Source organism: Pseudochaenichthys georgianus, chromosome 23 (genome assembly GCF_902827115.2).
Source record: "Pseudochaenichthys georgianus chromosome 23, fPseGeo1.2, whole genome shotgun sequence".
NCBI lineage: Eukaryota > Metazoa > Chordata > Actinopteri > Perciformes > Channichthyidae > Pseudochaenichthys > Pseudochaenichthys georgianus.
The window spans coordinates 13,719,376-13,733,111 of NC_047525.1; the positions used below are offsets into that span (position 1 = coordinate 13,719,376).

Here is a 13,736-nt window from a genome sequence, read left to right on the forward strand (position 1 = left end):
TACTGCAAAAGTCAGAAACACTGTTTAATAGCTAGAGAATCTTTATTTCCCCACTAATATGTTATAAATCAGTGTGCCGGTAATCAGCAGTTCCGTACATTACTAAAAAAATCAAACATTGTCGATATCACCACAATTCAGTGGTGGAGATCATATTTACTCATTTTGAAAATAGTCTACAGGTAGCCTACTGTAATCATTGAATTAGAGAGGAATAATGTGTCGGGATACATTTACTGAATTTTATTATTGAATTAAAAGCTTCACCATGCATAATCATGAGGCTATTTGAATGTAAAATGCTCAAGCTGCTTCAATTTAGAGACCGTGTTGGTGCTCTCGTTATGCATGGATGCAGTGTGTGTGTGTGTGTGTGTGTGTGTGTGTGTGTGTGTGTGTGTGTGTGTGTGTGTGTGTGTGTGTGTGTGTGTGTGTGTGTGTGATGCACAGCTCTATCAGGTCTTGTTTTTGTTTTCCACTCAGTGGTTTATCATTGCTGTCTGAAAGTTAAATGAACCATTGGCGTGCGCGTGTGTGTGTGTGTGTGTGTGTGTGTGTGTGTGTGTGTGTGTGTGTGTGTGTGTGTGTGTGTGTGTGTCCTTTGACTAATTCAATATTGTTATATACAGTCAAGGTACAAAAAAACAAGGTTACTTGAAGCGAGAGTGCAGAAGGCATAGCTTGTAAAAAAAGAGCCCTCCTGTGATTTATCCAATTACAACCTTTTTATAGTCAAAGATCAACATCTTATGGCGAAATAACTACAAACTTGATTATAAACAGGATTGAAAACGTTAAAAAAGTTATATTACAATTCTTAGGGTTTTGAACAAAGTCATGTACAGGGAATTCAATAATAATACAGCATCACAAAAGGAAAGGAACTTAACAATAATCATAGAGTAACAATGAACTACAACCCTATACAATCCTTTTTATTATAGTGTTATAGAAGTACTCAGATATTTTACACGAGTCAAAAGTGTCAATAGTAGTGTTCAAATCTGTGTTACAAGTTAAAATACTTCATTGCATTTACAAATAAGTAAGTTACATCTGCGTTCATTATGTTTTCTTTGTGCTCTCCCTCATGCTTGTAGTTCATCAGATGTGTGTGTCCTTAACCTGTGTCTGTTACATATATGAGACGTATGTGGTGTGTGTGTGTGTGTGTGTGTCTAACCTGTGTGTGTCTCTCCGCAGGTCTCTGTTGCAGCAGCTGCAGTCTCTGCAGGCGGTGGTCACCGGAAAAGTCCCTAAATCCTGCAGGATGGCCGGCACCCAGACATCATCATGCCTAATGGTACTGTGTGTGTGTGTGTGTGTGTGTGTGTGTGTGTGTGTGTGTGTGTGTGTGTGTGTGTGTGTGTGTGTGTGTGTGTGTGTGTGTGTGTGTGTGTGTGTGTGTGTGTGTGTGTGTGTGTGTGTGTGTGTGTGTGTGTGTGTGTGTGTGTGTGTGTGTGTGTGTGTGTGTGTGTGTGTGTGTGTGTGTGTGTGTGTTTGTTTGTGTTAGTGTGCGCATGCTATTAGGAGGTTGTGGTGGTGAAACATCGATTCAAATTATTGAATTGGGAACATCTGCTTCCATCATTCATTAGCAGCTTAGCGTTGCTTCATAATTTATTTACTCCCCCCTTCTCTCTCTCCCCCTTTCTCTCTCTCCCCCCTCTCCCTCTGCAGGTGGTTGTTTTGTGTTTCTCTCTGTTTTTGGGGAGTTTTTACCCCAGCAGTATGTCTCCCTGCTCCACCATCACTGAAATCGGCCTTGCCTCCAAACAGCTGGATGTCAAAGAGTCTTACACAACCACAGGTATTTAAACGCACACATACACCCAACAAACTGTTCAACGGTGAATATTTGGCTAGTTAAAGACAGCAGTGCAACCCACAACATTTAAAAAATAATCATCATTTATTAAGATAAATTATTGCAGGTTGAAGGAGCACATTGGAATGTCTGAACTGGCTCAATACGAGACAAATTAAAGATAACATGTCATTTTAATTTGAAGAAGATCTCAATATTAACAAGTGATCACAATTAAAGGGGAACTAAACCCCTTTTCATAAAGTATTCTTATGGTGTAAGACAGTCAAAACATGTTATTAAACCAACAATTCTCCTCCGAATCCAAATACCTAGCGGGCTAAAGTACTGCGTCTCTCTCGTCTAAACTGACCTCTCCTGGTGCTTCTATTGAAACGAGGCATTACTTCCAAAACTATAAAACTGTGGAGGCCCATTACAACATCGGCAATAATCAGATTCCACCTACAGCGCTGCAATAATAGCCACAGATGAGAAGAGCTGACCTTTCACTACATCCTCTCTGCTGCCTGCCTGCCTGCCTCCCACACACACACACACACACACACACACACACACACACACACACACACACACACACACACACACACACACACACACACACACACACACACACACACACACACACACACACACACACACACACACACACACACACACACACACACACACACACACACACACACACACGTTCTCACTCCCATCCCGTCACATATTGACGGACGGTCAGGGCCCCTCCCCGTCGCTATATTACGTACAGGGTACCCCTTTCCCGTCATTTTCTACGGGCAGGGCGTCCCATAGACCTTCATTGCGGACACAGCGGACCCCTTGACCGTCAGGTTTCTACGGGAAGGGCGTCCCATAGACCTTCATTGCGGACAGCGGACCCCTTGACCGTCAGGCTTCTACGGGAAGGGCGTCCCATAGACCTTCATAATGCCTATTTTAAGGTTCATTTGGCCATTAAAATGCGTTTTGATGTCATTGTATACGAGTAATGAGTTTTTATTTCTGATTATTTGTGCAGTACATGTACATGATGTTTAGTTTGCTAGTTATGACGAAGATTACTTCATGAATGTGTACACATTCATGGTTGCTAAGGTGGTTGCTATGGACGCTGCAACAGCTCCCAGACCACGTGATCAACAACAATGGCTGTCCTTCGTGTTATTCTCGGTGGAAAAATGCCTATGTTATGGTTCATTTGGCCATTAAAATGCGTTTTGATGTCATTGTATGCGAGTAATGAGTTTTTATTTCTGATTATTTGTGCAGTACATGTACATGATGTTTAGTTTGCTAGTTATGACGAAGATCACCTTACGTCTGTGAGGAAAATGGGGGTCAGAGCCTCGTATTTTTAAAATCTTTTTTTCCTTCTAATTTGTTATTCTTTTCAAAATAACACACTGTTATTTACTCACCAATAACATACAATTATCCTTGCTTTTATTTATTGGTTTAATTCCATAATCTCGGTCTTTTTTGGCGTTCGTCAGGAACTGAATTTAAAAATAAAAATAACCGGAAACAGACGTGGGCATTTCGAGCGATTACCCAAGATTCTCAGCTACGCTGATTGGATGTTTTAGCCGCAATGCATGCTGGGATTTGGTGTTTATATTATATGAAATCCGGAAAACATTTGAAAAGACTAAAATAATACTTAATTCCGAGTGCTCTTGCTTTTCTCTTTGAAAGTCATCACATAACGGCATTGTAATACACGGTTCGGCTGCATTAAATATTACAGATCTGCCGTAGTTCTTTATTTAGAGAGCCCTGATGAGAAGACCTATGGAAAAACTGAAGAAATGCCGCCGAAACTGAATACTTGACGTGGATCATAAATATATCAACAATTAAAAAACTTCTCAATTTCTCTTCACACAATACGTCTCCTTGCAGTATCAACACTAATTCGGCTGACTTTTACATTTGATGTAATTCATAGATAGGTTATATTTACACCATAACGGTGCACAGCTGATAAAAAAGGACTGTAGTTTTTAAAGATATTACTGATTTGAATTGGATTGCATTTTGAATGTAAGAATGTAAATACTGATTCTGAAATAGTATAGCAATATGCTGTAAAATTATGTGAAAGCATGAATAAAACTACACATCTTCAGATGTTGTACATAAGTGTCTGTGTGTACCTTGTGTGCCTAGTGGTTAAAGCACGTTATTGAATTATTGTTTTTATGTGTTATATTTGATTAAAAAAATATTAAGAGTACATATACTTTCATAGGGGGAAAGTAGAAGGTCTGTGATAGAAATATAGAATATAAAAAATCAAGAAGATACTATAAGTGATCTCTTCAATAAAACAGTTTAGTGCAGGATGTACAAAGATATTAATAGGAGGAGGTGCAAAACAGAAAAACAAATTAACCTTTATTTAAACATTAAATAACAGATTACGGTCTTCTTTTAAATAAGAAAAAAACGTTGGGGGTATCTATCTACAGATAAATACAAAGTACTTAATGTCTAATATATTGCTTTCCTGCAATGTTAACTATGTTGAAGCACTTATTTTAACTGATATTATACATATGGATTATACTCTTATGTATGTAGATAGAATAAGAAATGTGCAGAATATGACAGTTTAATGGTGGAGGTACACACATATTGATAGATGTCTTGTACTGCACTGTTGAGGGACCTGTGACCCAAGTTTTTCATTCATTTCATAACTACACCGTAAGTTGTGTAAATGATATGTCAATACACCTTTAAAATCTTGAAATCTTGAAAGGGATGTGCAAAATAGCCATAATATATAGTCTTTAATTAACTATTAGTAGAGAATAACGAGTAATTAATATACTTTATTACTCGTTTCCATTAATGTCAATTGCAGATACATGTTTAGTCTTCTCAAGCACAAGTATCAAATATCTCTCCTGATTGTTGGCACTTGACAATCACCTTATCTGAATTTTACTCAGGTGTAACTAAAGTCTGATTTAAGGGTTGTTTATATTTCACATCATTAATCAGAATCTGCAAAGTAACTCAAATAAATGCAGTGGAGTAAAAATACCAGGTTAACCTCTGAATTGTAGTGGAGTAGAATTACAAAGTATCAATGAGCTTTCATATGGGTATATTAATGCTATATATTGATGCTGCGCATTATGGACAGCGATTTTTATCCATTTATTAATTATATGTTTTACATTTGATAACACCAATGTGTTTAATACTGGCAACTTCTAATTGTGGGAAAACGAAAAAGTTCAGTAGAGACGTCCCATAGAACATTTTGCGAAACACAATAGTGTAGTGTGTAGTTCTGGGGGGGCGTTCGATTCCAGTTTTGGATAGTCTGGCGTGGTTTCGTTCCATTTCACACAGCTGTTTGACGCTGTAACCTTGGCGCACTGCCACTCCAACATCCAATCCCAGACCTAGAAGAGTAATCACGGGCACTGTAGTCCTCAACGATAGCTGGGGATTCTGGGTAGTGTAGTGTCTTCGCCATCCTAAACTCAAACATTTTGACAATCGCAATGATGCTCGAACTGTCCCTTATAGGCCTACGTCTGTTTCCGGTTATTTTTATTTTGATATTCAGTTCCTGACGAACACCAAAAAAGACCGAGATTATGGAATTAAACCAATAAATAAAAGCAAGGATAATTGTATGTTATTGGTGAGTAAATAACAGTGTGTTATTTTGAAAAGAATAACAAATTAGAAGGAAAAAAAGATTTTAAAAATACGAGGCTCTGAGCCCATGTATTCTCCTCACAGACGTAAGGTAATCTTCGTCATAACTAGCAAACTAAACATCATGTACATGTACTGCACAACTAATCAGAAATAAAAACTCATTACTCGCATACAATGACATCAAAACGCATTTTAATGGCCAAATTAACCTTAAAATAGGCATTTTTCCACCGAGAATAACACGAAGGACAGCCATTGTTGTTGATCACGTGGTCTGGGAGCTGTTGCAGTGTCCATAGCAACCACCTTAGCAACCATGAATGTGTACACATTCATGAAGTAATCTTCGTCATAACTAGCAAACTAAACATCATGTACATGTACTACACAAATAATCCGAAATAAAAACTCATTACTCGCATAAAATGATCAAAACGCATTTTAATGGCCAAATGAACCTTAAAATAGGCATTATGAAGGTCCATGGGACGCCCTGCCCGTAGAAGCCTGACGGGCAAGGGGTCCGCTGTGTCCGCAATGAAGGTCTATGGGACGCCCTGCCCGTAGAAAATGACGGGAAAGGGGTACCCTGTACGTAATATAGCGACGGGGAGGGGCCCTGACCGTCCGTCAATATGTTACGGGATGAGAGTGAGAACGTGTGTCACACACACACACACACACACACACACACACACACACACACACACACACACACACACACACACACACACACACACACACACACACACACACACACACACACACACACACACACACACACACACACACACACACACACAAATACCTCAGAGGGTAGAGATTAAGAGATGTTAAAATTGTGTAACCTCTTTTAGTGTTGTTTTGTGTAGTTGTTTGGGTCTTTTTGTAGTTCTGTTTTGTCTTTTTGTTGTAGTTTTCTGTCTTTTTGTAGTCACATTGTGGTCTTTATAGTCTGTGTCTTTGAATTCGTTTTGTGTATCTATTTAGTGATTTAGATTCTATTTCTACTCATTTCATGTCTCTTTCTTGTCTCTTTCTGTGTATTTGTAGTTTCTTCTGTTTCAATATTTGTGTATTCATAGTTATTTTGTGTCTCTTTGTAGTTGTTATGTACTTTTTATCTCTCTTGCGAAAAGGCATTATTCAATATAGACAGTATATACCTACACAAATACATTTTGAACTTTGCTTGTATATGTTAAAAGTTTGCCTTTTGTTAAATACAGAGATATAACAGAAAGGTAAATTAAAATGTCTTTTTTCATTCTTCTTTTATTTAAAGTGAAGTCAAGGAATCTGTTGTCCACCTTCGAGGACGAGCAGCCGCATCTCCTCGGTCTTGGTGGGGAATATCCCAACCAATGGGAGGAGGCGCCGGCTGTTGTCATGGCAGCTTGGCGTCGGTCGGAGCAACAGAAAGTGGTGGAGGAGCCCATCATGGTGGAAACACTCGTACCACTCAGAAATAATAGCAATGAAACGCAGACGTCTAAAAACGTGCTGCTGGACCTGCACAGGTAAACAGACTGTGCAGATACTTAGAATATAACAGAAGAAGAAGACGTTAGCATTAGCAGTGATAGCAACATTAGGGTTTATATATGTATATATGTATAAATATTTGTTAATAAAAAAATTACCCAGAAAGATTAGAAGCCAGTTAATTGTATTATATATAAGGCTTTATAATGGACTCTTCACCACACTACATTTGTATTTTCTTTAAAATATTTAAAAAAAATGGCTGTAAGGTGCAGGAAAAGCCCAGAAATACACACGGGAAAAGCTTAAAAAGTACTACAAATTGGACATTTTAATAGATGAAGGATCCCTAAATGTGATGTAAATTTAAATAAGGTATTTAATTTGTAATTAAAATCCAATGTTATGTGTTTTCAGGTCTTTGGAGAGCAGCAGCAGTAAAGTGATAGAGTTGGATCGGACGGTCAACGAGACCTCATGAGATTCATGTCAACACCCCCACATTATCCCACCATCACCCCCCCCTGACTCTCATGATGACCTTTGACCCCCACCCCCTTCTAGACCTGGTTCAGTGTCCTGGAGCAAACCTCATACAGTAGTTCCACTGCTGACTGTTCCATCTCTGCTTAATCAGACACACTGTAATAGTATTAATTAATAATGTTATAATAATAATAATAATAATAATAATAAGGAGGCACTGGTTGCTTTAATTTCTGAAGTAAAAATGCACTGAATAATTTTTACGTGAGTCAATCACCAGTTGTCTTCATTGACATTCAAATAGAAATAGTGAATTCCAGACAGTGGAAAGTATTTTAAATATGACAAGTGAGGCTTTTTACAGGACACTGAGGGAGAGAACCTTTGTATTTAGAGAAACCTTTTTTTGGTTTTTCATAAAGTTATTGCTCTTTGTAGTTCTTTTAAATGTTTTATTCTATTCCAGTGAGCCCCCTTTTGATACTTTTATGTTCATATTGTGTTTTTTTATTTTTACTTTATTGTACTCTTTTATATATTGTTATATATTTTCTTCAGCTGACTTTACACTTCAAAGATCCAAGGCCTAACACGGGTTCCTGCACTCATTTTAAAACGTTTTTATTTTTTAAAACCTTATATGAATCTGCAGCTCGAATCTGTTGTTTTATATTGTGAATACTGACTGCAGATTTCAAATCTAGTTCAATAAAAAGCTCAAAATATCTGTTGAGCATCCCACAATTTTGCTTCTCTAAGGAATTGTTTGACATTTGAGGAAATATTCTTGTGCCTTTTCGCTGAGAGTTAGAGATTATTAAGCGTATTTCGCCTGATGTCCAACTTTTAAAGAAATGTGTGCTGGAACCACAGAATGAACTTTCTTTGGCCTTATTTCCTGTGATCCTTTTGTCTGAAACACTTTCACTGTCAGCTATTTATCTGCTCTGATCTCTCAGCATTTGCCAAAAAAAACTTTCTTCCAGAAGTGAAAAAAAAAGTATCTATTTTTGTAAATATATGTTGTTAATAAATAAGCAAGTCTAAAACTGTCTGGGATGTGGAGTTTATAAACCAATCCATCATTGATCCTGAGTCTTTTGGATGTGATTGTGATAAATGATGAACATAGCTTTGTCCTGACTTCTGTTTCTGGTTCACTTTGTTTGTCATGTCATGGCTTTAAAAGTCTTATTTGTTCATTTCAAGTTTATCGCAAGTCGGGTTTTACATTTCTCCTCTTTATTTAAACATGTTTTCTGATGTGTGTTAAACCCATTCCACTTTCTGTGCATCCAAGTTGTAAATACAAACATCCCATTTGTTAAAAACTCTTTATCCAGTTTTGAAAGTATAGCAAGAAGAAACATAAGAAATTGTATATAACAAACTGAAGATGAAATCAACTGTAAAGACAAATATACCAGTTCAATTAAGAGACTAGAAAACACTTTCTATAACCATACTTTAAGTTTTGTACATCAATCAGTGGCTAGATTGTCAAAGATTTATCCTTAAATGTTTATGTTGTTAGGCCAAAATGTGGACTTTATTTTGAACATTTCAATGGAAATTCTCTTCTAGTTTAGACTGAAACTAGCTGCAAGTGGAGAGGGATTTTTCCAAAATTAGATTTAAATTCCATGTTGCTTCTGTGTAAAGCTCTTGTCTTATTGCTTTCAAATGAATATAGTATTTTTCCTTAGTAAAAGCATATTTTGCAAAATCTGATTGTGTGTGTGGTCTTTTTATGAGAATTTACTGAGATTAGAGACAAAGAAAGACAAACAAAATGGTATTGAAGTATAGAAATAATGTAAAAATTACCATGGTATTTCAAAGGTCCCCTATTATACTGTTTTTCATCAATATATTATAGGTCTCAGATTACATTACATTACATTGCATTTAGCTGACGCTTTTATCCAAAGCGACTTACAATAAGTACATTCGACCAGGAAGACACAACCTTGAAGAAAACAGAATCATATAAGAACATCAGGTTTCTTATATGATTCTGTTTTCAGATATATACAATACATGTCTCTGAAGTGTTTGGCTCCAAATACCAAGCAGATCATTGCAGCATTACCCATAAACCCCTCTGTTTCAGCCCCGTTTCAAAAGTGCTGATTCTCTGTATGTTACTTTAGATGAAAATAAGGAGCCACTCCCCACGCCCCTCTGGGAGATATTTTGTTAAAAAGAACACAATAGGCGCTTTCACACCGGAGTACTTTTCCCAGTATCGTTCCGATATAGTTCCAAAAATGTGCGTTCACAACAAAAAAATCCGGAACTAGAACTTAGTTCATTACCTCATTCACACCAACGCAATTCCGGTTCAAGCTCCGTGCTAGAGGTTTTCAGGTTCAGAACCGGTGTCGGTACCAGATGTGTTCGGGGTACCAGATGTGTTCGGGGCATAGAGGTTCGGGGTCCGTCTCTTACCAGTGACGTCACGACGTAATGACGTCACGCATTGTGATTGGCTGTACGGTAATTTACCCACGCTGTCTAGAGTATAGAGGTTTTTTTTTATCATTACATTACATTGCATTTAGCTGACGCTTAAGTGCATTCGACCAACAATAAAAACTTGAAGAAACACAATACAAAAAGACGAATGAGGAGAAGAATAAGAGAAATCGAAGGTAAGAAGTATATAACGCAATATGGTAGGTAATATGTAATATGTTCAGTGCCGTTGGTAGGCCTACGTTAGTTCAAACAGTAACAACGGACTATTTTTCTTAGCGGATGAATGTCAATTTAAATCAATACATACAACTATTTCACATGTACAATATTTTCTTAGTCCTAATACTTAATACTACTTATTTCGTTTTGATTGCTATATTTGATTATATTATATATTATCAAGAAATTATATATTATATATCAATATGATATACTTTTCTATATAATAGATTATCAAAAAAAGTATTTATTAAGTAAGGGATAATGTGGAGCAATCACAATCGAGTATTCAACTAAGCCATGTAATAAATATGTATATATACGACATTTTCGCGCCATAGGTAATATGTTCTTTTATTATGTTCAGTGCTGTTGGTACGTTAGTTCAAACCATAGAGGTTCAAACAGTAACAACGGACTATTTTTCTTAGCGGATGCATGTACATTTAAATACAATAAAATCATTTTCTAAATCCACAAAAGCATTTCAATTAATATTGGGAGTCATATCGTTTCTTTGTTGAGAATGTGTCCATGTAATAAGCGGGATAATGTGCAGCGACTTGGTCATTATGGTGAAAAGAACACCTTCATGCCGATCTAGAACCCTCCGCTTTCCCATAATGACCGCGACATTTTCGCGCCATAGGTAGTATGTAATATTTTCTTTTGTTCTTAACTTTCATGACAGAAATGGAGAGCTTTTATACTGAGATAAAGCACTACGTGCTCAATGGTGGTTACCACGATCTCACCATCGCCGCTGAAAAGCCTGATACAAGGAAGGCGTTAATTCGGAGGGCATCCACACAATACCTGATCAAAGGTAAGTAACAGAATAAGACCATGGTTAAGTCATGAACATACGTTTTTATTATGAGGTATAAACCCCCTGTACATGTGACATCATCACATCCCTCCACACACTCCACAGCTTGTTTCTCCTTTTTCTTTTTCTTAGTATACACACTATTACTGTAGTTGTTACGTCTAAACCCTATTTGCCACTGGATTTCTTGAACAGCTTTTAGTCATAATGTCATCTCTACACATGTCTAAATGATTGTTTTTTTGTTCCTGATGTGCCAGCTGGAGATTTGTACTACACGTACAAGGACAATGAGAGGATGGTTGTGTGCACCAAGGACCAAATTATCGATGTCCTGAAGGAGTGCCATGATAACCTGGGTTCCGGAGGTCATGGAGAAGAAAGAGAGAAAGAGAAGTTTGGAAGTAAAGGACCCCTTGCAGAGGGGGGCCTCATCTGAGGCGCACCTATGCGCTTATGTGGCGCTATTAGGGTGGTGCGGCACGGTTTCGCTGCTGCGAGGCTCCACTAGCACTCATCAAATAACTGTGCGTGGGGCCTCAAATTGGCCCCTGGCCCTAGTTATTCTTGGAAATACTTCATCTGCAATATCTTTTTGGGCCGTAAATCAATATACTTATGTTATTATAATGTAATTTTAAGTTTGCACATCTTTATTTATCATTTTTTTTTCAAAATGTACATCTGTTCATTTCAAACCCTGAACGCATAGTGTCCACCTGAGTGGACATATTAAAATGCTAACCGCTAGCCGCAAAGCTAGCATCGCAGCCACTGCTCCGTTTTCGGAGACTTTGCACACGTTATTCACAAACATTTTCACACGCTAGGAGTATGGGAGTAGTAGTGTAAACATAATTATGTAAATAACCCAATTTGTGTTCTGTGAAACGGAAAAGGATTCTATGGAAACAACATCACGGAGAAAAAAGTAATATCTTCTACATATAATAACGGACAAAGTAAAGAATGAAGTGTAGGCTATGTTTAAATGTTCGAAATTTGACCGTGTATGATGGTCCTCTTGAGTTGCCGTACAGCCAATGGCGTACAGCCATTGCTCCGTTTTCATGTTTTTTTAACCAAATCAGATATGGGAGAATCCAAATGATCAATATAATATAAAATGTGATATATTTTGAAGGCCGGAATGTTTGTTAATTTAAGTAACAACCAATCTCTCACATTCGACCAAAACACCTTAGAAAATGGGCATGAGAAAAATAAATGTTCCAACGATTCATCAGATAAATTACAAAAGGAACATGGTTTCACTTCAAATTTAAATCTTGAATTTAAAAAAGTAGAAACCGGGAAGATTTTATGAACAATTTAAAAATGAGTTTATTTTGCTTTAGGAGAAATAGGCCATTTTATAAAATAAGATGAAGCTTTTTCCATTACAGATAAAGTGTCTAAATCGGTCCCTTGTGGAAATAAGCCTCTGTTCAAATTGGGAAAAATGTGGGATTTCAAAGAAGCATTAATAGATTTGTTATTCTTAAGAGTATCGCCAATAAATTCCAAACTAGGTAAAACTGATATAACATTTGAGTACAGTAAAGTATTATGAATAATTTCAATAAGTGGTACAGGAATTGCTTTACAGATTTTGTTATAATCTTTAGCAGTACACGTTATATTGTATTTCGTTGAAAAAGCCAAAACATCTAGCAGTTTACCATTGCAATCTAGTAAATCACTAACAAACAAAATACCCCTCTCATGCCAATCACTCCTAAATAAGGATTTTCTGTTTATAATATTATCACTCTATTGTTCCATAAAGTAGATCCATGAGGAGAAAAATTGTGGGTAATTATCATTTTCCAATAATGAAGTATCTGCTTATGAAAATTTGACAATTTGGTCGGAATCTTATTAACCTCAAAATCACATTTTAAAAGAAAATCAAACCGTCCTAGACGTTTAAATATGGCCTTTGGAATATGGAACCACATGGATTCTGGCTGGGACAAAAAAGCTTTCAACCATTTTATTTTAATTGTTCCAATCATCGATTCAAAGTCTAAAGCTTTAATTCCGCCTTTATCAAATTCTTTAACAAGCTGTGACTTTTTAATGTAGTGAGTTTTATTTCTCCACAAGAATTGGAAAATAATTGAGTTGTTTTTTTAATATTGGCCAAAGAGACAAAACACGAGTTGCATGGATAAATAAGTTTAGATATACCTTCTGCTTTAGTAAGAAGAACTCTGCCAAAAATAGTAAGATCTCTAGTTAACCAACGACTGAGAGATTTCTTCATATCTGTGATACGGTTACAAATATTAAGATCTTCTCTCCTGATATAATTTTTAGATAATGTTATTCCTAAATATTTCACTTCAGGTACCACTCTAATAGAGTCAATAATGGAATATTCACATGAATGGATAGGGAGTAATTCACATTTTGAAAGATTAAGAGATAACCCTGATGCTTTTGAAAAAATTGAAATTGTGTTAAGAGTTTCCTTTACCATGGATTTATTCTTTAGGAAAATGGATGTGTCATCCGCAAATTGACTAATTTTAAATTCTTTGTCAAAGAGGGTAATGCCTAATATTTTGTGATTCTTTATAATAAGCGTTGTTAAAACTTGGGTGGTCAGAATAAATAATTTTGGGGAAATCGGGCAACCCTGTCGAATACCACGTAACACCTTAAACTTAGGGCTCATTCCAGGGTTCAAAGATACAGACCTATAGA

The 13,736-nt window shown here is 36.7% G+C and overlaps 1 protein-coding gene across 1 annotated transcript in view; it reads left to right on the top strand.

Moving 5' to 3' along the window:
- The window catches only part of creb3l2 (cAMP responsive element binding protein 3-like 2), a 33,848-nt gene extending 24,633 nt beyond the window's left edge, over positions 1–9,215 (top strand). Inside the window, exons 9-12 of the mRNA XM_034075200.2 lie at positions 1,204–1,303; positions 1,681–1,810; positions 6,810–7,044; positions 7,427–9,215. Of these exons, the coding sequence (XP_033931091.1) occupies positions 1,204–1,303; positions 1,681–1,810; positions 6,810–7,044; positions 7,427–7,490 (529 nt within the window). The 3' untranslated portion in view covers positions 7,491–9,215. The remainder of the gene's footprint in view (positions 1–1,203; positions 1,304–1,680; positions 1,811–6,809; positions 7,045–7,426) is intronic.
- The last annotated feature ends 4,521 nt before the right edge of the window (positions 9,216–13,736 follow it).